The sequence below is a fragment of the Oncorhynchus nerka genome, linkage group LG7, assembly GCF_034236695.1.
Source record: "Oncorhynchus nerka isolate Pitt River linkage group LG7, Oner_Uvic_2.0, whole genome shotgun sequence".
In the NCBI taxonomy this organism is placed as follows: Eukaryota; Metazoa; Chordata; class Actinopteri; order Salmoniformes; family Salmonidae; genus Oncorhynchus; species Oncorhynchus nerka.
Window position 1 is genome coordinate 39,372,134 of NC_088402.1, and position 24,693 is coordinate 39,396,826.

Sequence of the window (24,693 nt, forward strand, 5' to 3'; positions counted from 1 at the left end):
AATTTATACTGGTCGGTGGTGTGAAATGGCGGTCAGGCGGGGACGCGAAGGACTCTCCAGCCACTCGGGCCTCATTGCAGCGGTGTTTAAATGGTCCTAGATGAACACGACACTGTGCTGGTCCAGCATGCCTAGAGCCGCGGCACATGGGCAGGAGACACACATCAACGCAAGCACAGGCGTGTGTGTACACACACAGACAAACACACACACACACACACACACACACACAGACAAACACACACACACACACACACACAGACAAACACACACACACACACACACACACAAACACACACAGATCTTTCAATCCTCTATACTCCTGTATTGTATATGGTCCCCCCCCTGTTGTTTTATAAAAAGTGCAATCCTCTGTCTTATATATGAAGTTTTTTTTTCTTTTTTCCATCAACGTTATCACTGTTATAGTCTCCCCTGCGGTTTCAACTAGTACAAAAGACGAACACACACACACACAATTGCTGCAGCATTACACAGACTACCGGTATATAAGGAAACCTTTTTTGAGTCGTACAATCGGTAATTGTACGATTGTATGATTGCTCAAATGGGCAGTTGCTACATTCTTACACAATTATGTTCCACTTTGACAATTTATCTTCCTGACCAAATGGATTTCCAGGGATGTGAATTGAAGAGATGAAAATACATGCATCGATATGTTTGAAAAACCATGGTAACACTTTTACTTACCTTACCTTAGCCTGCGGGTATAATGTTTATATCTCGTAAGCGCGTTGAAGCCTTTATAGCAATGCTTCAAACATATTTTTGTCATTGTTTCAAGCTATAACTAGTAATTGTTTACATCATCTGAGAATTTAGCTAGATTATTCCTACATCCTCTCCTATTGCATTGGTCATTACAGATGTAGGATGTTAATTTGAGACGGTTTGCTACAGCAGAAAAATAATCCTGCAGCAACAAGAAATGGGAATTATTTTGTGGATTATAATTCATGGACATTTTTGTAGGAGTTGATACAAGTTTTGAAACGGAAAATCAAGTGGAAATTACAAACTTCAGAAGCCTTTTTAAACCTCAAATACACGACAAGTTGAGAACATTTCCTGAATTGCAGGAATGTTCTCCTCCACAGAGTGATCCAATTAAGATCCTACATCTGTAACTATATAATCATGCTTATTAGGATGGCTCTGTAAGAGCCTGAATCGACAGAAATAATTGAATCAATTATGTTTGATAATTCAAACAGATTTTTATTTTGTTTGTCTGATACATTTGCATTTGACCTCGTAAGTATTAATAGGGTCAAAACTTAAGAAGTACACAAGCCTGCTCTCGAAACAGTCTGAGGATTTGACCAATTGGAACAAAGCAGTGTATTTTCCATAGGATCTGGAATCCGAGCTGACACACACTCACGCACACGCACACTCAGACGCATTGTTTTTGTCCTTGGCTAAAAATTGCCGTGCTTGACGACCATACAGTGCCGACATGGCAACACGACATTCACCATCTAAGGGGAGAAGGGCCTTTTTGCGTGTGTCATTTGGTGAGGGAACATAAGTGGTCACGAGACGGTCAGAGGGTTCGCTGATGGAGAGAAGGTAAAAATAGAGAGATAAGAGCCATATTTGCCCGAGGGGGGGGGCTGTGGCCAGCAACTGTCACAGCCACAAATGGAAGTATGGCCCTCAGAAACAGCCATCCCGCCAACCCCCACCCTCGCCTTCCACAAAATGGAGTTTGTTAACTGAACGACGAGACGGCGTAGTCTGCGTAACTCGGGCTAGAGTCTGCCTCGGGGAAACCGTGGGTCCAAATCCCAGGCCCAAGGGCACACGGCGACATTGCAAGAGGCCCAATCGTCCAATCACACTCCCCGGGGAATTTGTTGGACCGCCGATTGAATCCCCTCTTATCCCCAAATTCAGAATCTGCTCCTCTTATCCCTTGTCCAACCGTGAGCGGTCACGCTTCAAGCTCAGGGATTTCTGCTGAATTTCTCGTCAGGATGCCAGTTGTGTGTTGTGTTGTTGCGACTGGTCGAATCTAGCATCTTTCATCAGAAATATGTGTATCTGTTTACACATGTGTAAAAAAATATATATATATGTATTTAGTGTTAGAACTAACTTTTCTATTTTCTATATATTTTTGGTGCTTTTGCTGGGGCTCTTTTTTGCTGGCACTTGGTAGACTATCAAAAATCTGACTGGAGGGACGGAACAGAGAGAATATGGGAGACCAGTGGGGGGAATATCGGTAGACTTATACTCGTGTTTTCATTCACATTTATATTCTCTGGCATCTGAGGTTCATGTGTGTGACTCGGGCGTAGTGTTTGGAGTGCGGTTAGGTAAATAAAAAGCTGGGCGCTCTGCCTCTTAACCTCTGAAAGTAGGGAGACGCGAATTTGAATCCCCCAGCGAGCCGAGCCAAAGAGAGAGGAGAGGAGAGAGGGGTGAGGGGAAGAAAGGGGGTGCAGAGCGGAGGCATCGGCCATTGCGAAAGTGCCTCTGGAGCGTGCGGGTCGGTGCAACCCCTGTGAGGGGCCCCGATCGATACAAACTCAGAGCAATAAAGCTTTCTCCCTGTCATCTCCACAGAATACAAAGCAGAATGGGGAAGGAAGGGAGGGAGGGAGGGGGGGGGGGGGGGGCGAGAGGGGTGAAAAGCTGTTCCGCTAGCCAGACCAATTTCCTAACCCCCCATCCCTCCCCTCTCCCCTTCAACCCCAACCACAAACCACCACCTTCTTCTCTCTCTCACACTCTCTCTCTTTTTCTTTCAGACCCTTCCTTTCCCCTCTGTTTTCTTCCACGGCTCTTCACGTGCACCTTATTATATAATTAATGGCGTTGGAATAAATAGACTCAACAATTCATCATTGTTATTTTAAAGAGATTGATCAAGAGGAAGAAGGAGAGGAACGGAGGAAGTGTGGGCCCAAAGGAAAGGTGAAATGCAGAGGGAAAATAGGGACGGAGGGAAGGAGAGAGAGCGAAGAGAGATGAGAGGTTTTAAAGGGAGGTGTATGAAGGAAGAAGAGAGGGGATAGAGTGATGGTCGTAGAGGAAGGGGGAAGGGAGGAAATTGGTATTACACTGATAGAGATGGATGTGCCGATGGATGGAGGGAGGAAGGAGGGCAGAAAGGGGGAATATTTAACAGGACAGGAAGAGAGGAAGACAGGAGGGATAAAGAGGTCAAATAACCGCTCTCTTTAATTGAGAGCCAATTTAAGTCTAGGCTAATCGATAGACCTGTAAAGCGAGCAATCTCACTCCGACCATAACGCATATACTGTAGAGAATGTTGTTTGGTTAGTGAGGAGGCGCTGTCATGTCGAATGGCTGTCTGTCTGTCCGCGCTTTCATTCACACTTTTCATTCAGATGGATATTCACAGCCGTTTAGCCCGGTTTATGTCCATAGAAATGGAATCTGTTCTATTAATTCTGGCCCTTCTATGTCTAAGTTTATGTTCCGTGTTGTTCAAGTTCACGAGACATTCTTGTACCTAAAGCCTTTAGGCTTTCATTTTGGCCAAATCCAGATCTCTTTTTCTCCCTCCCTCGCTCTCTCTGGACTGTATGTCCGTCGGTCTGTCTGTCTTGTCGTTTCATTCTCTTGAGTCCTATCTGTTCCCTCTCTATTCGGAAGAGGCACTGTGTCTTTGTTACTCTCATTGTCACTCCCTCTTCCTTTTGTCATTCCCACCTTTTATTGGAAAAGCCCAATGCACTACCTCCACTACTGTCCTTTCCATCTCTTCCTCTCCTCCATTTTCCATAGACCCCTCCATCCTTGTGAATGTGTCCCTTTATCCCTTCATCCCAAGTCCCCTGCTCTCTCTCTCTTTCTCTTTATTTGTCTCTCTCTCTCTCTCTTTCTCTTTATTTGTCTCTTTGTCCCTCTCTTTCTCTCTCTCTCTCTCTCTCTAATACTCTGGTCATCCCTCATTCCATTCTGTCCCCGCCACTGCCCCAACACCAGCCTTCCTTCCTCGCTCTATCTTCCTCTATCTTTTTTTTGCGTCCAGTCGTCCACCCCAACGGAGGAAGGGATAAAGAGAGGAAAGTAACACACGCAGTGGCTATTTCCCCCATCTCCTCTCCCTCCATTTCTTTGTTTATCTGCATCCCTCCATCTCACTCCCTGGGGAGATCAGTAATAACAGTGGAGACGGAGTGAGGGAGGGAGCTGCGATTATTGTCTTGTCGGGAGTCAGAGGGATCGATCGGCCCAGACATATGTGGTGCGAGAAAGAGGTACTGTATCGGATATAATAAACACTCCGGAGAAGCATTCGCACACACACACACACTTAGACACACATACAAACATACATCTGCACAAATAATTGCCTATCTGCACACACTCAATCTTGAGGGCCACTGAAAGACTGAAAGACATTCAACTTTGCTGTCAGAGGCAAACAAAAGAAGGGCGCAGTTATTTAACTGTAGATAAAACTGTATTGGTCCTTAAGGACGTGTTCAATGCCATTCAAGTATGTGCCGACACCTTACAAAGGTCTCAGAAAGTCTAAACAACATTTATGCCTTTCAGCACTATGTTTTCTTCCTATTCAAGCTTTTCAATGAGTTGGGCTATTGGGTGGAAAAACATACTTATACTTAATGATTAACACACACACACACACACGCGCGCGCGCGCGCATACACAGTGATCTTTCACTGCTGTTGCCTGGCAACGGGCCCATGTGTCCTATTGGACCGCGGCTGCTGACCAGTGATGTCATGACCGCCGCTGCTGACCAGTGATGTCATGACCGCCGCTGCTGACCAAAGATGCTGCACCCTCTAGTTATGTGTACCAGGGATGAATAGGAGATATGGAAAGAGGTATGGGGATCGAGAGATAATAAAAGAGAGAACGTAGCAGAGAAGAGCAGTGATATAGGTGCAGATTGAGAGGGGAGAAAGTGAAAGATGAGCAGCTGTCAATGTTGCTTTACAATCCAAACTGATTGGATTAACCTTATCAAGTCTGCAACAAAGTGGCCTTAATGCAGCATCAATCTTTGTCCAGTAGTATATCCTCAGAAATTCGTATATTTTTTTTCCAGAGATTCATCTATTTACAGAAATTCGTAATTTGTACAGAAATGAATATAAAACATCCGCAATTGCTTACAGCTGAAGATGTGAAAAGCAGTAGTAGAAATTGTTGAATGTGTGCGTGTGTGGTCATCAACCACCAACAACACCTCTTCACAAACCTGACCGCTTACGGTCAACTCCCCCCTGTATGTCCGTGTGGTTGACCGTATGTCTTGAGAAGAGACTACGGTCTCATTTTTAACTTTTAGGGCCCCACTGTAAAACCAGCCATTGTTCCATTCCATTGTCTGTAAACCAGGTCAACATATAACCAGGTAGTGGTCCAACTCCTTGAGGGACTTTGAAAGAAAAGCATGTACCGAGTTGCATTGGCCATTTGTGTGTCAGTGTGAGGCAGCTTGGCAGTGCAGGTTCTTGTCAGTGGATAATGTAACGGTCATGTCTTTTTCTCCATCTCCTCATTAGGCCTCTGCTCAGATGCAACTCAGTAAGCCTCTACACTGATTTACCGATCTCTCTGACTGTTGAAATTCTTAGAACACACACAGGTCCTATAGTTTTCTATACGTCCCCAGGACAGTGATAGTGCATACATGGGGAATAGCAGTTAGCAGTAACATTTGGTCCTGTGGGGGAAGGGCACAAGTGAGCGTGGTCTCTAGAGCCCCATAGACCACAGGGCCCCCCAGAGGGGTCCACCAGATGAGTCCTGTGTGTGTGTGTGTGCGTGCGCGAGTGTGTGCGAGAGAGAGGTGGGGGATTGGGGCCAGGGCCGAGCGAGGCAGGAGGCGCGGGTGGTATAGGGTGTTTGCTGTTGGTCGGGGCCATGTGGCTGACCTCTTGACATCCACACGCCTGCCTGGCTCCTCCTCTCCCCAAAAAGGCCCCCCTGTTGCCCCTGAACCCCCTCACACTGACCCCCTCCACCCCCACACACACAACCCACGCGCCGTCTGTCCCCTGACAGGCGTGAGCGAGATGGAGCAAGACCCCCTACAGCCACCCTCCCTCCTATCCCCTCCCCCTCTCCTCCTAATTCCCTGACAGTGACCCTGAGCATCCCTCTCCTCCCCTGCCTCGTCCCCTGTCAGAGCCCCGCGCTGCCCAAAGACAGATACATCATCTGCCGAGAGGCCCCCCACTCCCATTAGCACTGATAGACTGGGGACCCTCACAGCCTGCTGGCCGAGGTATATAGAGATGGGCTGGGGGGGGGGGACTAGGACCCCTGGCAAGAGGAGTGATGATGGGGTATGACTGTTAAAAACACTGTTTACGTGGACTCTTTTCATGTATTATGTGGATGAGGTGTGAATGCGGATGGTGAGTGTGCATGAAAGCAGTTTTATATCTGTCATCTTCCAGTATTTCCATCTCCTCTTTTTATATAAATCTTGTGGAGATGCAATGAACCATATACTTGGCATCATAGATTTTGAACAGTGAGCAGTGTCTTGCTGTGTTTGAGAGTTTCAGAGTTACATACTGTCCGGGCTCTTACCATGCTAGAAGCAGGCAATATTGAGTATATGTAATACAACTTAATCTAAGGTAGTTGAAAGGTGAGAGCTTATGTGCTGCTGTTATGAGAAAATATAGTGTGATGATGATGAGTGAAGCACCACAGCAGGCCTACAGCAGTCACTCAGCCCCTCCTCAGAATCAGCAGGTTAGTGCTGCCACCATGTGGCGGTCTTTGGCTACTGCAATTTCCTCAAGCCCTGTTAATCGTATCCAACAGATTCTCAAACGAAACTGAATTTCTGGTCCAAATTTCAAACACACACACATATCTGCCTACATAGGCGACTGCGAGAGTAAGAAATTGGAAACTTAGAGAGAAAGAGCGCATGGTGAGTGAAGGCGGGCGGCAGGCTATTTCTCATTGTATGACTAGTAGTTTCCAGCAGCCACCCAAGCACTTTCCAACTGCGACACTTTCACCCGTTCTTTCCTTTTCCTCTTTCGGCTTGCTGTTTTCTCTTCTTCTGCCCAGCCTCTCAATTTCGTTCTCCCACTCTGTACGTTCTGAAACCACCTCTCCCTCCTTCCTCCTTCTGAGACCTTGAACTTGATACTGGCCCTAATACAGTTTGTGGTACATTTTCACAACTCTAAGCACAAAAATCTACACAGATCATCAAAATGGCTCATGTTTCAAAACTAAGCAGTTTCAATTGACTGAGTACAACAAACTAATTCACAAAGGCAATTGTTCACTGCACCAAATCACTTTTTTAATTTGTATACATATTTAATCAACAGTGCCTTCATAAAGTATTCAGACCTGTTGACGTTTTCCACATTTTCTTACATTACAGCTTTATCCTAAAATGGATTCAATTGTTTTCCCCCTCATCAATCTACACACAATACCCCATAATGACAAAGCAAAAACAGGTTAAGATTTTTTGCAAATGTATTAAAAATAAACATAGACTTGCCTAGTTAAATAACGGTTCAATAAAAAACTAATAAATTATAAAACAACTGAAATATCACATTTACATAAGTATTCAGACCCTTTACTTAGTACTTTGTTGAAGCACCTTTGGCAGCGATTACAGCCTTGAGTCTTCTTGGATATGACGTACAAGCTTGGCACACCTGTATTTGGGTGGTTTCTCCCATTCTTCACTGCAGATCCTCTCAAGCTCCTGTCGGGTTGGGTGGAGAGCGTCGCTATTTTCAGGTCTCTCAAGAGATCTTCGATCAGGATCAAGTCCGGGCTCTGGCTGGGTCACTCAAGGACATTCAGAGACTTGTCCCGAAGTCACTCCTGCATTGTCTTGGCTGTGTGCTTAGGGTCGTTGTCCTGTTGGAAGGTGAACCTTCGTCCCCAGTCAGGTCCTGAGCGCTCTGGAGCAGGTTTTCATCAAGGATCTCTTTGTACGTTGCTCCGTTCATCTTTCCCTCGATCCTGACTAGTCTCCCAGTCCCTTCTGTTAAAAAATAAAACCACAGCATGATGCTGCCCCCACCATGCTTCATCATAGGGATGGTGCGAGGTTTCCTACAGACGTGATGCTTGTCATTCAGGCCAAAGAGTTCAATTTTGGTTTCATCAGACCAGATCATTTTTTCTCATAGTCTGAGAGTCCTTTAGGTGCCTTTTGGCAAACTCCAAGCGGGCTGTGATGTACCTTTTACTGAGGAGTGTCTTCCCTCTGGCCACTCTACCATAAAGGCCTGATTGGTGGAATGCTGCACCATTTAAGAATGATGGAGGCCACTGTGTTCTTGGGGACCTTCAATGCTGCAGATTTCTTTTGCATCCTTCACCAAATCTGTCCCAGCTAGGAATGAGAATTTGGCGCAGAAGCGGCCCTCTTCCAAGGGAGCGGAACTGATTGAATCGTCTACTGGAATTCAGCCGACTTTGCCAGCATCTTACCAGAATCCCCCAGAAGCGGCCCGATGCAAATTTAAATAAATGTATACAAAATTACCCGATTTAGTAATTTTAAATATTACTATTATACATTTTATACATACAAATTATACACATTCACAAAAAAAACATTTTGTGTTGTAGGAAACACCATACGCCTGGTGACCATGTCAGTGTGCATGCGCCTGGCCCGCCACAGGAGTCGCTAGGGCGCGATGGGACAAGTACATCCCGTCCGGCCAAACCCTCCCCTAATTCGGACGACGCTGAGCCAATTGTCCGTCGCCTCATGGGTCTCCCAGTCGCGGCCGGCACGTGTCTCGAACCAGCATCTGTAGCAACGCAGTTTGCACTGCGATGCAATATCTTAGACCGCTGCGCCACTCGGGAGGCTCCATCCACAAAGGTTTTAATGCTTATCAATTACCTTGCACAAGGTAACAAAATACTACAATACTACACAGACTCTTAAAGAATTTCATTTAAATGTCAATTGCACTTTTTTTTATCACAGAAACAATGAGAAAATCTGGAGATTTTTAAAAATGAAATGTTAATTATATAAAGCAGCCCGTGAAATCATCTGGCAGAGAGTAGCCCCAATCGGCCGAGCCCCAAGTAATACATTTGGGCCAGATAACTCCCACCGGAATCGGCCTGAGCCCCAAGTAATACATTTGGGCCAGATAACTCACACCGGAATCGGCCTGAGCCCCAAGTAATACATTTGGGCCAGATAACTCACACCGGAATCGGCCCGAGCTCAATCTCCGCATCCTAGCCATAAGTAACACAGACTCGGGCCACATGATGTCGGCCGAGTCTAACTCTCAGCCGAGTGCCCCGACTCTCAGCCGGAATCGGTCCTGATCCACTGTGCTTGCTGGGGTGCTTGTTTTTGCTTTGTCATTATGAGGTATTGTGTGTAAGAGTGATGACGCAAAAAAATATTGAATCCATTTTAGAACAAGGCTGTAATGTAACAAAATGTGGAAAAAGGGAAGGGGTCTGAATACTTTCCGAATGCACTGTAAGTAACCTCATACGGGAAAAGATTGCAGTCAGAGTTCAGTATAACTGCAGTACACTATAGTCTAACTGTAGTTAGAATACAGTATAACTGCAGTACACTATAGTCTAACTGTAGTTAGAATACAGTATAACTGCAGTACACTATAGTCTAACTGTAGTTAGAATACAGTATAACTGCAGTACACTATAGTCTAACTGTAGTTAGAATACAGTATAACTGCAGTACACTATAGTCTAACTGTAGTTAGAATACAGTATAACTGCAGTACACTATAGTCTAACTGTAGTTAGAATACAGTATAACTGCAGTACACTATAGTGTAACTGCAGTTAGAATACAGTATAACTGCAGTACACTATAGTCTAACTGTAGTTAGAATACAGTATAACTGCAGTACACTATAGTCTAACTGTAGTTAGAATACAGTATAACTGCAGTACACTATAGTGTAACTGCAGTTAGAATACAGTATAACTGCAGTACACTATAGTCTAACTGTAGTTAGAATACAGTATAACTGCAGTACACTATAGTCTAACTGTAGTTAGAATACAGTATAACTGCAGTACACTATAGTCTAACTGTAGTTAGAATACAGTATAACTGCAGTACACTATAGTGTAACTGTAGTTAGAATACAGTATAACTGCAGTACACTATAGTCTAAATGTAGTTAGAATACAGTATAACTGCAGTAGGCTGCAAATACTGTGTCCAAAATAACACACTTCTTCCCTGCAGTAATATTGCAGTATAAATGCAGTTAAAGTGCAGTTATTCTGTACACTGCAGTTATTCTGCAATCACTGCGTTGGAAAATACCACAGTCGATACCACAGTTACAGTTTCAAAATGGCAATCTTTTTTTGTGGCGCCTGCTTTAAATTTGTTATAGAATTTTCTTGACATTTCTTTACTATGGAATGAACTATCCCTTAATCAAACTGCTCGAAATAGATTACTGCTGAACACAAATGATGTAGTGCCTCGTTAAAGTGTGTAGTTTGATAGCTGCTGAACACTGTATCAATTTGACATCAATTTATGTTGGAAGGTACAACCAAATCATGTATGGATGTGGCAGTAAATACGACATCCTCATTCTCCGTCAGCTAGTGTGCTTCAATAGTACAAAGTGGAAAGAGTCACTTCTCAATGATGCTACAATTTGGAATTATAGTGTAGTGTAAAATGCACTGCAGAAATACCTGGTTCGTATATAACAATATTTTCATTAACTGAATTTCATTGATATATTGTAAGCTGATGAATTTCAAGCAGAGAGACAGGCGATACTGTATCAGAAGATCAGGTAGAAAAGCTGATCTTGTAAAATGTTGCACGGGGCAGAAATGGCATACAACACTGTGATACATTTTTACAGTAGCTTTTACAATACCCCTATTTCTGATTATTTGCCCTACGTATGTACCGTATAAGGATAATGAAACTGCTAGACTGACAGATTGCTCAACATGCTTACAACCTGCCCTTGGATAGAAATGATTTTTTTGTAAATGTCAAGTTATAGTCAAGAACTGTATGGAAAATTATATTTACCATCTACTACTCTTTCTATTGCAATTCAAAAAGAACAATTTTGAAATGTGTATCTTGTGTTTTTTGCTATTGGATTAAATGGTCAATTCAAAAGGCACTCGCACATCTGAGCTATCTTTGTTGCAGGTGCATGGTAACAGTTGAATAAGATGAGAAAAAAGAAGGAACCCCTACACTGCTCTTGATAGTATCACTGCTCTTTAATAAGCTTTACGTATCGGCCTCAAAGACTTTCTTAGAGCTTAATAAAGAGCAGTGAAACTAGCAAGAACGGTGTGCAGGTTTCTTCTCATTTAAATGGTATTAAAATGACTAAATGGTGAGCCTGTGTGCTCATGCTATTTCACAGAAAACTGATTTTGCATGAATGACTCAAGGGTGAAAGATGTGTGAAACTCTCCATGAATGACTCAAGGGTGAAAGATGTGTGAAACCCTCCATGAATGACTCAAGGGTGAAAGATGTGTGAAACCCTCCATGAATGACTCACGGGTGAAAGATGTGTGAAACCCTCCATGAATGCACAATCAAAGGTTCTGGACATAAGATAGGGGGCATTACAAGTGCTATCAGTTTAGAGTTTTGTCATTAGAGTTCTGGCCATATACCACTTACATCCGAACAATGTGCCCTCCTCCTCCCCGTCCGCTCCCCCCTCAAAACACAACCTGCATTGTCATATTTCTTCCAATATCCCCCTCTCTTTCTAGTGTTCTTTCCTTCGCTCATGCACTACCTATGTTAAAGGATGTGGGGGGAGGAGGAAGGAGGTGTAAGAGGGGGAGGGTGAAAGGGTGGAGGCAGTCCTAGTGGGAGGAGGGAGGATTAAGAGTGAGGTGATAAGGTACTGCTCATCATCACCATCTTTTTAAACTCACATATTAGCATGTAGAATAGAGCTCAAACCTGACCCCCCAAGAGACCTAATATTCACATGTAGGATTGATTTGTTTTCCCTTTTGAATATTCAAGCTCAGCTATAGCTATATTCATATCCATAGATTTAAATGTTCAATTTGCATGATTTGTGTGAGCTACATCTTAGGCCTCGCGTGAATGTGGAAAAAAAGACCAAAAAAAGCAGGGAGGTCAGCACAGAAGAATCCTTTTTGTGCTGTAAGATGGTGGCTATGGTGAACAATAATGTCTGACTCCCAGGTATGTACTACGCTCTTCATCTTGTACCAATTACTGGTTAATGGTCTCTCCTGGGGTGGAGGCTTTGGGAGTTAATTAGCGTTGCCGTCAGTAACAAGCACAGCTAATTAGTGAACATCAAAACGAGCTCTGCCGTTCATAGTTGCAGTGAAATGTCAGTTTGTCTCTCCTGAGGAAGACCAAAGTGTGTGTGTGTGTGTGTGTGTGTGTGTGTATACACGTAAAGCATAGACTCATGTATGTACAGGCTACCAGGGTAACATTTCACAGCTACTTCTAGATGTGTATAACCATTGTTAGGCGTTGTGTATTTGGCAGTGTGTATTAGCATGTCTTTGTGATATTCTGTAATACCCCCTCTCTTTCTGGGGATTGAGGCAATACAATATGAAGACAAGTGATGGAAAGTCAAGTATGTCAAGTAGTAGGATATGCCATAACACAATGAATCACAGCAGGTCAGAGGCAGGGCTTGACATTATGGTAAAAGCACAAATCAGGACTATGCTTTGGTCACATTCTCAAAAAAGTAAATGAGCTATTAACAGGCAGCCATATAGAGTAGTATGCTTATTGCATGCCTTTCACCTACAGATAGGGGAGGAATCAGAAAGTAGGCCTACTCATTTTTATTTTATTTTGGTTGTTATCAGTCAAATACAAATTTCAGAGTAGGCTCAATTTGCCCAACTGCCATAAATTGTTTCCACTTAAACATGGGGAGGAATCAGCGAGATCGATTTCAGGCTAGGCTACTGGAATTCTTTTGCAGTTTGATTGTGTTTACTCAGAGCAGCACGCTCAACTTTTGCTTCATATAATTATACGTCTATTATAATTGTAATTAGAGCCATTGGAATTGTAACAAGGCTAAACCTGTGACTCACCATGGTGTTAGTGTTGAGAGTGGAAGAATGTAGACATCCAGAAAAAGCTCCTAGAAGTGGTAGGCCTACAGAGAATGAACGGGTGGGTGGATGATACTCAAAGTTTCGCTTATATGCATAGAGGCTTATTACTGTAGACAATCTATTTGACCTCCTTTTTAAGTAGGCTTTTTTGGGGTCCCGAAAATGTAATGAAACCGTGCGTTCACTTTAGCCTTGTGAAAACTATTTAGGCTCCTTGTTTGGCCCAATAAACGGCAAGAAATTAGTCAACGGGCTTGAGGGTATCTGCAGGTATGCAAAATGAGTCGCGCAAATATACAACTATGACTTGATGTTAGGAAGGACATTACCATACCAAAGCTTCCGATAAATACTTGTATTTTCTCTTGAATGTCGATAACCCAGGTAACTCTTCAATTGTATCATTGTTGTTCAAGTTTTTATGCTTTTGTAACAGCTAGGTTAAACGTTTGTCTACTCAAATGTAGATATTTAGATTAGAGGTAAAAACATCGAATGGAAAATCTCAGAGTTGTTTTCCATGACACTAACTAGGTTCATTTCAGGTTCATAAGGTCTAAAATAAATGATTATTTGAAACATAATTGATGCAGCTGTTATAACATAGGTAGGCCTATTCTGCAATTAAAACAAGTGTAGATAGACTATAACTAAATCTTAGAAGACATGCATGCAAAAAGCATAGCCTATTAGCTTGTTAAATGGCATGCGTTCCATCATACATAATTATTCAAATATTCCTGAAAAAGTGTTGTGTCATTCATTGTAGGTCAAACTAAACCTTTGTTTTTTCATCTATTCAAGACAAATTTTGAAGTATAGTTTTGATTAAAACAAATTAAAATGTATTTAAAGGTGTAAGGCTAATTTTGGAGCATACTACATTTCTGTTAAAAGCGTGTATGTATGTTCTACAAAACAATTACTTGTTGTAATCATTTGCCTAGACATACAATTAAATGATCGAGGTTTTTGACAGACATTCCCACATATGTAGACCTATTCTATATGAAATGAGTTCACGTTTTCCTGTCTCCAATTATGTGAAACAAGTATTATTATCATTTGTATTGTGCATTTATTATGTGTAATGTATTTGGAAATCTTGAACACCACTTTCACGTTTATGTTTGACATGAAATCGTTTATTTGTCCGATTCTGTAAAAACATATGACTGTTATTCATGCTGCAATTTACCTTCCAGAAAATCACATTCCGTTACCAACGCTGATTTTTATTACAAACAGATTAGTTGGATTTATGGTGGGGAGATTTGAATAGACTTGTCTGTGCCACCTAGCCTCGTGCCAGGTCTCCTAACCATTTCATTTGTGTTCATTAATCCAGTCGGATGGAAATGTTGTTTTTGGCCTCTCTCTCGTCTTGGGTGCATAGCATGCGTTACTGCGTAAGACTGAACATGGCCCTGTGACACTCTTGACTCGGGAAGCCACTGTGTGAGCCAAGGAGAAGAGGAGATGGATGGAGGGAGAGAAGGGGGAAAAAAGGAAGAGGGAGATTGTTGGAAACATGTTATATTTGACCTGCCTCCCTCTCTCCCCTGCAGATATCAGGATGTCAAAACCAGCAGAGGATGAGAAGCCTGGGACAGACTTTCCAGGGGAGAGCACAGGTAACCATTTTGAGACTGCATTATGTGTTGCTTTGATATTATTTATCATCATTTTATATGAATGTTTGAATCGAAGTATGTTGTTTGTACCTACATATGTCTCTGTTCTCGTATTGATTGGTAAGAGTGGGCTAATCTGATGTATTGTTTTTGGATGTGTTTATATTTAAGTCATTTAGAGGATTTAGAGGATGCTCTTATCCAGAGCGACTTAGAGCAGCAATACAGGTTAAGTGCCTTGCTCAATGGCACATCAACAGATTTTTCACCTAGTCAGCTTTGGGATTCGAACCAGCAACCTTTCGGTTACTGGCCTAATGCTCTTAACCGCTATAGGGTACCTGTCACCCTATGACAGAAAACACCCACAATAACAGACCGCAAATCTTCTACTTTGATCACGTTTCTCACATTTTCCGAACAGAAAATGAGAATGTTTTAGTCAGCCTGTTTGTACGACTTATGCACATGACACTATAGCTCCATATAGGTCACTGCTCAGAGTCATATCGTGGCACACCTATGTTTCTAAGTAGATTTAGCTGACAGCTAGGATGCGGAATGCGGAATGCTAGTAATTGACATTTGAAGTAACCCATTTCAAACTACAGCCTGAGGCATTTGCAGTAGATCATTGCAGGGTTATTAGAATTCAATCTTGCACTTTTCATTTTCTCTTCTCTCTCTTTTCTCACCCCATGTCTCTCTGTCTTTCTCTTTTTATCTCACCAGACTCAGAGAGGAACAGTCCCGATGCAAATGATCAGGTTTGTCATCTCAATTGAATTTCATTGAACGTAAAATGATGTTTGTTGTTGTTTATTTACTGTGATTTGTTTTTGATGTATTCTTGTTGTTTGCTCTAAGGTTGTAATATGATTATTTGGATAAGTGTATTTTATCTTTATTTAACTAGGCAAGTCAGTTAAGAACAAATTCTTATTTTCAATGACGGCCTAGGAACAGTGGGTTAACTGCCTGTTCAGGGGCAGAACGACAGATTTGTACCTTGTCAGCTCGGGGGTTTGAACTTGCAACCTTCCGGTTACTAGTCCAACGCTCCAACCACTAAGTTACCCTGCCGCCCTGATAGAACCTAAAAGACACGAAGGTCAGAGTTCGGGCAACCGGTCATCAAAAGGGCAATATTAAACCTGTGACATGTAGGCCTATTACATGCAAAACAAACTTCTGTAGTCTACAGAGAAACATAAATGCTGGTTAGATTTGCTAAAAACATATCCGATATTTACAGTATCTGGCAAAATGATTTTCTATAAAAGGTTTGTGAAAGGTTTGTGAATTTGAAAGTGTTTACTGATATTCCAGTGTTCAGGACCACCTCAATTCCCCAAGTTATCCTATCTCTAAGGTCCTAGAATGGTACCTTTTTTTTGGGATAGGTTTGAAAAATGAAAATGATTAGGAGACACGTGGATTAAATTGATGAGTTCTATCAACCTGGAATGGCAACTGTGTTAATGGCTTTGCACATGAGTAGATTTAAAGGTCTGTGTCCGTTGTCTGTTTAAAGAGTTTGTTGCCGTTCGTTTCCTCGCAGGTTCAGCCAATGAAAACGAGTCCCTTCAGTCTTTCTCCTTCCTTGAGCAACACCAAGGTGAGTGAATTAGTGCACTCACATGCGAGAGAGAGAGAGAGAGAGAGAGAGAGAGAGAGAGAGAGAGAGAGAGAGAGCGAGAGACAGTGTGTGCTTGTGTGTGTGAGTGGCTTATCTATTTAGACCCCACAGACATACCTCAGGTGCTGCATAGACGTTGGCCAATATGCAAATGAGGATGTTTGGGAAATTACGACTGCTGACACGCCCATCAACTCCTGAGAACTCGAGCGTAAGAACAAGCACAATTCACTTTATAAAGACATGCTGCAGAAGAGAGACGATAGACATGAATATATATCGAAATGAAGGGAGATTGAGGAAAAAGTCTGAAAAGTCTGAAAAGTCTGCAGCACCCGGCCTCCCCCTGCTAGAATCCGAAGTCAAATGTCTGCTGTTTGCTGATGATCTGGTGCTTCTGTCACCAACCAAGGAGGGCCTACAGCAGCACCTAGATCTTATGCACAGATTCTGTCAGACCTGGGCCCTGACAGTAAATCTCAGTAAGACCAAAATAATGGTGTTCCAAAAAAGGTCCAGTCACCAGGACCACAAATACAAATTCCATCTAGACACTGTTGCCCTAGAGCACACAAAAAACTATACATACCTTGGCCTAAACATCAGCGCCACAGGTAACTTCCACAAAGCTGTGAACGATCTGAGAGACAAGGCAAGAAGGGCATTCTATGCCATCAAAAGAAACATAAATTTCAACATACCAATTAGGATTTGGCTAAAAATACTTGAATCAGTCATAGAGCCCATTGCCCTTTATGGTTGTGAGGTCTGGGGTCCGCTCACCAACCAAGACTTCACAAAATGGGACAAACACCAAATTGAGACTCTGCACGCAGAATTCTGCAAAAATATCCTCCGTGTACAACGTAAAACACCAAATAATGCATGCAGAGCAGAATTAGGCCGATACCCACTAATTATCAAAATCCAAAAAAGAGCCGTTAAATTCTACAACCACCTAAAAGGAAGCGATTCACAAACCTTCCATAACAAAGCCATCACCTACAGAGAGATGAACCTGGAGAAGAGTCCCCTAAGCAAGCTGGTCCTGGGGCTCTGTTCACAAACACAAACACACCCTACAGAGCCCCAGGACAACAGCACAATTAGACCCAACCAAATCATGAGAAAACAAAAAGATAATTACTTAACACATTGGAAAGAATTAACAAAAAGACAGAGCAAACTAGAATGCTATTTGGCCCTACACAGAGAGTACACAGCGGCAGAATACCTGACCACTGTGACTGACCCAAAATTAAAGGAAGCTTTGACTATGTACAGACTCAGTGAGCATAGCCTTGCTATTGAGAAAGGCCGCCGTAGGCAGACATGGCTCTCAAGAGAAGACAGGCTATGTGCTCACTGCCCACAAAATGAGGTGGAAACTGAGCTGCACTTCCTAACCTCCTGCCCAATGTATGACCATATTAGAGAGACATATTTCCCCCAGATTACACAGATCCACAAAGAATTCGAAAACAAATCCAATTTTGAAAATGCTCCCATATCTTTTGGGTGAAATTCCACAGTGTGCCATCACAGCAGCAATATTTGTGACCTGTTGCCACAAGAAAAGGGCAACCAGTGAAGAACAAACACCATTGTAAATACAACCCATATTTATGCTTATTCATTTTATCTTGTGTCCTTTACTATTTGTATTTCTATTTGTACATTGTATATATATATAATATGACATTTGTAATGTCTTTACTGTTTTGAAACTTCTGTATGTGTAATGTTTACTGTTAATTTTTGTTGTTTTTCACTTTATATATATTCACTTTGTATGTTGTCTACCTCACTTGCTTTGGCAATGTTAACACATGTTTCCCATGCCAATAAAGCCCTTGAATTGAATTGAAATTGAAAAAGAGAGTTATGGGCAGATGGATGGTTAGGAGCTTCCTCAGGTCAGGAATCATCAGACAACTTGGAATATTTGAAAATGATTTACACAACAGAGATCAACATGTCATGCATGGTAATATATTTCTTACTATATGTTGTGGGACCCCATTAGGGCCTAAAATGGAGATCCACTTCATATATCTAGAGTTAAACTGGTTAAGACTCGTTTACTGACAAGAGCAGGAGACTTGAAATAAATGGCTTGACTAATTTTATTTATTGCAGGTTACATTTTTTACTTTAACTTCTTTATTCAAAAGTACTCTTGATTTAGTTGTATAGTATTGCGTGACTGGTGATACAGTATGCATAGAAAATCAGTTATGTACAGTTGAAGTTGGAAGTTTACATACACCTCAGCTTCAGTTTTTCACAATTCCTGACATTTAATCGTAGTAAAAATTCCCTGTCTTAGGTCAGTTAGGATCACCACTATATTTTAAGAATGTGAAATGTCAGAATAATAGTAGAGAGAATGATTTATTTCAGCTTTTATTTATTTTGTCACATTCCCAGTGGGTCTACACTCAATTAGTATTTGGTAGCATTGCCTTTAAATTGTTTAACTTGGGTCAAACGTTTTGGGTAGCCTTCCATAAGCGTCCCACAATAAGTTTGGTGAATTTTGTCCCATTCCTCATAACATAGCTGGTGTACCTGAGTCAGGTTTGTAGGCCTCCTTGCTCGCACACACTTTTTCAGTTCTGCCCACATATTTTCTATAGGATTGAGGTCAGGGCTTTGTGATGGCCACTCCAATACCTTGACTTTGTTGTCCTTAGGCCATTGTGCCACAACTTTGGAAGTATGCTTGGGGTCATCGTCCATTTGGAAGACCCATTTGCGAACAAGCTTTAACTTCCTGACTGATGTCTTGAGATGTTGCTTCAATATATCCACATCATTTTCCCGCCTCATGATGCCCTCTATTTTGTGAAGTGCACCAGTCCCTCCTGCAGCAAAGCACCCCCACATCATGATGCTGCCACCCCTGTGCTTCACGTCTGGGATGGTGTTCTTCGGCTTGCAAGCCGCCCCCTTTTTCCTCCACACATAACGATGGTCATTATGGCCAAACAGTTCTATTTTTGTTTCATCAGACCAGAGAACATTTCTCCAAAAAGTATGATCTTTGTCCCCATGTGCAGTTCCAACCCGTAGTCTGGCTTTTTTTATGGCGGTTTTGGAGCAGTGGCTTCTTCCTTGCTGAGCGGCCTTTCAGGTTATGGCGATTTAGGACTCGTTTTACTGTTGATATAGATACTTCTGTACCTGTTTCCTCCAGCATCTTCATAAGGTCCTTTGCTGTTATTATGGGATTGATTTGCACTTTTCGCACCAAAGCACGTTCATCTCTGAGAGACAGAATGCGTCTCCTTCCTGAGTGGTATTTACATTTACATTTAAGTCATTTAGCAGACGCTCTTATCCAGAGCGACTTACAAATTGGTGCGTTCACCTTAAGACATCCAGTGGAACAGCCACTTTACAATAGTGCATCTAAATCTTATAAGGGGGGTGAGAAGGATTACTTTATCCTATCCTAGGTATTCCTGAAAGAGGTGGGGTTTCAGGTGTCTCCGGAAGGTGGTGATTGACTCCGCTGTCCTGGCGTCGTGAGGGAGTTTGTTCCACCATTGGGGGGCCAGAGCAGCGAACAGTTTTGACTGGGCTGCGCGGGAACTGTACTTCCTCAGTGGTAGGGAGGCGAGCAGGCCAGAGGTGGATGAACGCAGTGCCCTTGTTTGGGTGTAGGGCCTGATCAGAACCTGGAGGTACTGAGGTGCCGTTCCCCTCACAGCTCCGTAGGCAAGCACCATGGTCTTGTAGCGGATGCGAGCTTCAACTGGAAGCCAGTGGAGAGAGCGGAGGAGCGGGGTGACGTGAGAGAACTTGGGAAGGTTGAACACCAGACGGGCTGCGGCGTTCTGGATGAGTTGTAGGGGTTTAATGGCACAGGCAGGGAGCCCAGCCAACAGCGAGTTGCAGTAATCCAGACGGGAGATGACAAGTGCCTGGATTAGGACCTGCGCTGCTTCCTGTGTGAGGCAGGGTCGTACTCTGCGGATGTTGTAGAGCATGAACCTACAAGAACGGGCCACCGCCTTGATGTTAGTTGAGAACGACAGGGTGTTGTCCAGGATCACGCCAAGGTTCTTAGCGCTCTGGGAGGAGGACACAATGGAGTTGTCAACCGTGATGGCGAGATCATGGAACGGGCAGTCCTTCCCGGGAGGAAGAGCAGCTCCGTCTTGCCGAGGTTCAGCTTGAGGTGGTGATCCGTCATCCACACTGATATGTCTGCCAGACATGCAGAGATGCGATTCGCCACCTGGTCATCAGAAGGGGGAAAGGAGAAGATTAATTGTGTGTCGTCTGCATAGCAATGATAGGAGAGACCATGTGAGGTTATGACAGAGCCAAGTGACTTGGTGTATAGCGAGAATAGGAGAGGGCCTAGAACAGAGCCCTGGGGGACGCCAGTGGTGAGAGCGCGTGGTGAGGAGACAGATTCTCGCCACGCCACCTGGTAGGAGCGACCTGTCAGGTAGGACGCAATCAAGCGTGGGCCGCGCCGGAGATGCCCAACTCGGAGAGGGTGGAGAGGAGGATCTGATGGTTCACAGTATCGAAGGCAGCCGATAGGTCTAGAAGGATGAGAGCAGAGGAGAGAGAGTTAGCTTTAGCAGTGCGGAGGGCCTCCGTGATACAGAGAAGAGCAGTCTCAGTTGAATGACTAGTCTTGAAACCAGACTGATTTGGATCAAGAAGGTCATTCTGAGAGAGATAGCGGGAGAGCTGGCCAAGGACGGCACGTTCAAGAGTTTTGGAGAGAAAAGAAAGAAGGGATACTGGTCTGTAGTTGTTGACATCGGAGGGATCGAGTGTAGGTTTTTTCAGAAGGGTGCAACTCTCGCTCTCTTGAAGACAGAAGGGACGTAGCCAGCGGTCAGGGATGAGTTGATGAGCGAGGTGAGGTAAGGGAGAAGGTCTCCGGAAATGGTCTGGAGAAGAGAGGAGGGAATAGGGTCAAGCGGGCAGGTTGTTGGGCGGCCGGCCGTCACAAGACGCGAGATTTCATCTGGAGAGAGAGGGGAGAAAGAGGTCAGAGCACAGGGTAGGGCAGTGTGAGCAGAACCAGCGGTGTCGTTTGACTTAGCAAACGAGGATCGGATGTCGTCGACCTTCTTTTCAAAATGGTTGACGAAGTCATCTGCAGAGAGGGAGGGGGAGGGGGAGGAGGATTCAGGAGGGAGGAGAAGGTGGCAAAGAGCTTCCTAGGGTTAGAGGCAGATGCTTGGACTTTAGAGTGGTAGAAAGTGGCTTTAGCAGCAGAGACAGAAGAGGAAAATGTAGAGAGGAGGGAGTGAAAGGATGCCAGGTCCGCAGGGAGGCGAGTTTTCCTCCATTTCCGCTCGGCTGCCCGGAGCCCTGTTCTGTGAGCTCGCAATGAGTCGTCGAGCCACGGAGCAGGAGGGGAGGACCGAGCCGGCCTGGAGGATAGGGGACATAGAGAATCAAGGGATGCAGAAAGGGAGGAGAGGAGGGTTGAGGAGGCAGAATCAGGAGATAGGTTGGAGAAGGTTTGAGCAGAGGGAAGAGATGATAGGATGGAAGAGGAGAGAGTAGCGGGGGAGAGAGAGCGAAGATTGGGACGGCGCGATACCATCCGAATAGGGGCAGTGTGGGAAGTGTTGGATGAGAGCAAGAGGGAAAAGGATACAAGGTAGTGGTCGGAGACTTGGAGGGGAGTTGCAGTGATATGACGGCTGCGTGGTCCCATGGTGTTCATACTTGCGTACTATTGTTTGTACAGATGAACGTGGTACCTTCAGGCGTTTGGAAATTGCGCCCAAGGATGAACCAGACTTGTGTAGGTCTACAATTTTTTTCTGAGGACTTGGCTGATTTCTTTTGATTTTCCCATGATGTCAAGCAAAGGCATTGCGTTTGAAGGTAGGCCTGGAAATACATCCACAGGTACACCTCCAATTGACTCAAATGATGTCAATTAGCCTATCAGAAGCTTCTAAAGCCATGACATAATTTTCTGGAATTTTCCGAGCTGTTTAAAGGCACAGTCAACTTAGTGTACTGTATGTAAACTTCTGACCCACTCGAATTATGATACAGTGAATTATAGGAAAATAATTTGTCTGTAAACAATTGTTGGAAAAATGACTTGTGTCATGCACAAAGTAGATGCCTAACCGACTTGCCAAAACTATAGTTTTGTCTTGTTAACAAGACATTTTTTGGAGTGGTTGAAAAACAAGCTTTAATGACTCCAACCTAAGTGTATGTAAACTTCCGACTTCAACTGTATGTAATTCAGTAAACAATTGTGGAAGTTGCTAATTGTCTTTGTCATATTTCTTCTTGAATGTTGGTTGTATGGTTCATACAGTATATAGATGATCCTCTGATATTAATCCATGTTTTATCTCATGAAACCACCCAAATCCTTAGTTTTAGGCAAAAAATATAATTTTGCTCTAATCAGGTCATTTGCACCATATTTCTGTACATTTAAGGGACCCATTTTGGCAACTAGACTGAGGCCTGTGTACCAGATGCCCAAAAAACATATCTTCACGATTATTATTTTTGCATCTTTAGAGTTTTCACCCTATTCAATGTTTTGATATAATTCCCCCTGCAGAGTAAAAGTGAGGCTGGCCCTGAGATGACCTCCACCCATGTGCCGCCTCCCTCCCAGCAGCAGACACCTCACCCTCACACACAACTCATGTTGGCAGGGAGTCAGCTGGCAGGGGTAAGCACTGGCACAGACACACTACCTGAATGTACACACTTAGACATTTTTTTCCTTAACGGGATTTTCAGCTATCCCCATAGGAGAAGCCTTTATGGTTCCAGGCAGAATACTTTTGGGTTCCATGTAGAACCCACAGTAAGAAAGTAGAGGTCGACCGATTTTGATTTTTCAATACCGAAACCGATTATTGGAGGACCAAAAAAGTCGATACCGATTATTGGAGGACCAAAAAAAAGCCGATACCGATTATTGGAGGACCAAAAAAAAGCCGATACCGATTATTGGAGGACCAAAAAAAAGCCGATACCGATTAGTCGGACAATTTTTTTATTTTATTTGTAATAGTGACAATTACAACAATACTGAATGAACGCTTATTTTAACTTAATATAATACATCGATGAAATCAATTTAGCCTCATATAAATAATGAAACATGTTCAATTTGGTTTATATAATGCAAAAACAAAGTGTTGGAGAAGAAAGTAAAAGTGCAATATGTGCCATATAAGAAAGCTAACGTTTAAGTTCCTTGCTCAGAACATGAGAGCATATGAAAGCAGGTGGTTTCTTTTAACATGAGTCTTCAATATTCCCAGGTAAGAAGTTTTAGGTTGTAGTTATTATAGGAATTATAGGACTATTTCTCTCTATACGATTTGTATTTCATATACCTTTGATTATTGGATGTCATTATAGGCACTTTAGTATTGCCAGTGTAACAGTATAGCTTCCGTACCTCTCCTTGCTCCTACCTGGACTCGAACCAGGAACACATCGACAACAGTCACCCTCGAAGCAGCGTTACCCATTGCTCCACAAAAGCAGTGGCCCTTGCAGAGCAAGGGGAACAACTACTCCAAGTCTCAGAGCGAGTGATGTTTGAAACGCTATTAGCGCGCGCTAACTAGCTAGCCATTTCACTTCGGTTACACCAGCCTCATCTCGGGAGTTGATAGGGCTGAAGTCATAAACAACGCTGTGCTTGCGAAGAGCTGCTGGCATAACGCACTAAAGTGCCGTTTGAATTAATGCTTACGAGCCTGCTGGTGCCTACCATCGCTCAGTCAGTCTGCTCTATCAAATCATAGACTTAATTATAACATAATAACACACAGAAATACGAGCCTTAGGTCATTAATATGGTTGAATCCGGAAACTATCATCTCGAAAACAAAACGTTTATTCTTTCAGTGAAATACGGAACCGTTCCGTATTTTACCTAACGGGTGGCATCCATAAGTCTAAATATTCCTGTTACATTGCACAACCTTCAATGTAATTCTGGAAAATTAGTTCGCAACGAGCCAGGCGGCCCAAACTGTTGCAAATACCCTGACTGCGTGCAATGAACGCAAGAGAAGTGACACAATTTCACCTGGTTAATATTACCTGCTAACCTGGATTTATTTTAGCTAAATATGCAGGTTTAAAAATATATACTTCTGTGTATTGATTTTAAGAAAGGCATTGATGTTTATGGTTAGGTACAGTCGTGCAACGATTGTGCTTTTTCGCAAATGCGCTTTTGTTAAATCCTCCCCCATTTGGCGAAGTTGGCTGTCTTTGTTAGGAAGAAATAGTCTTCACACAGTT

General features: G+C 43.3%; 1 protein-coding gene across 1 annotated transcript in view; it reads left to right on the top strand.

Moving 5' to 3' along the window:
* LOC115132577 (POU domain, class 2, transcription factor 2-like) overlaps positions 1–24,693 on the top strand; it is a 50,379-nt gene that overhangs the window by 16,927 nt on the left and 8,759 nt on the right. The window contains exons 2-5 of the mRNA XM_065020043.1: positions 14,700–14,765; positions 15,498–15,532; positions 16,327–16,383; positions 22,982–23,095. Of these exons, the coding sequence (XP_064876115.1) occupies positions 14,700–14,765; positions 15,498–15,532; positions 16,327–16,383; positions 22,982–23,095 (272 nt within the window). The remainder of the gene's footprint in view (positions 1–14,699; positions 14,766–15,497; positions 15,533–16,326; positions 16,384–22,981; positions 23,096–24,693) is intronic.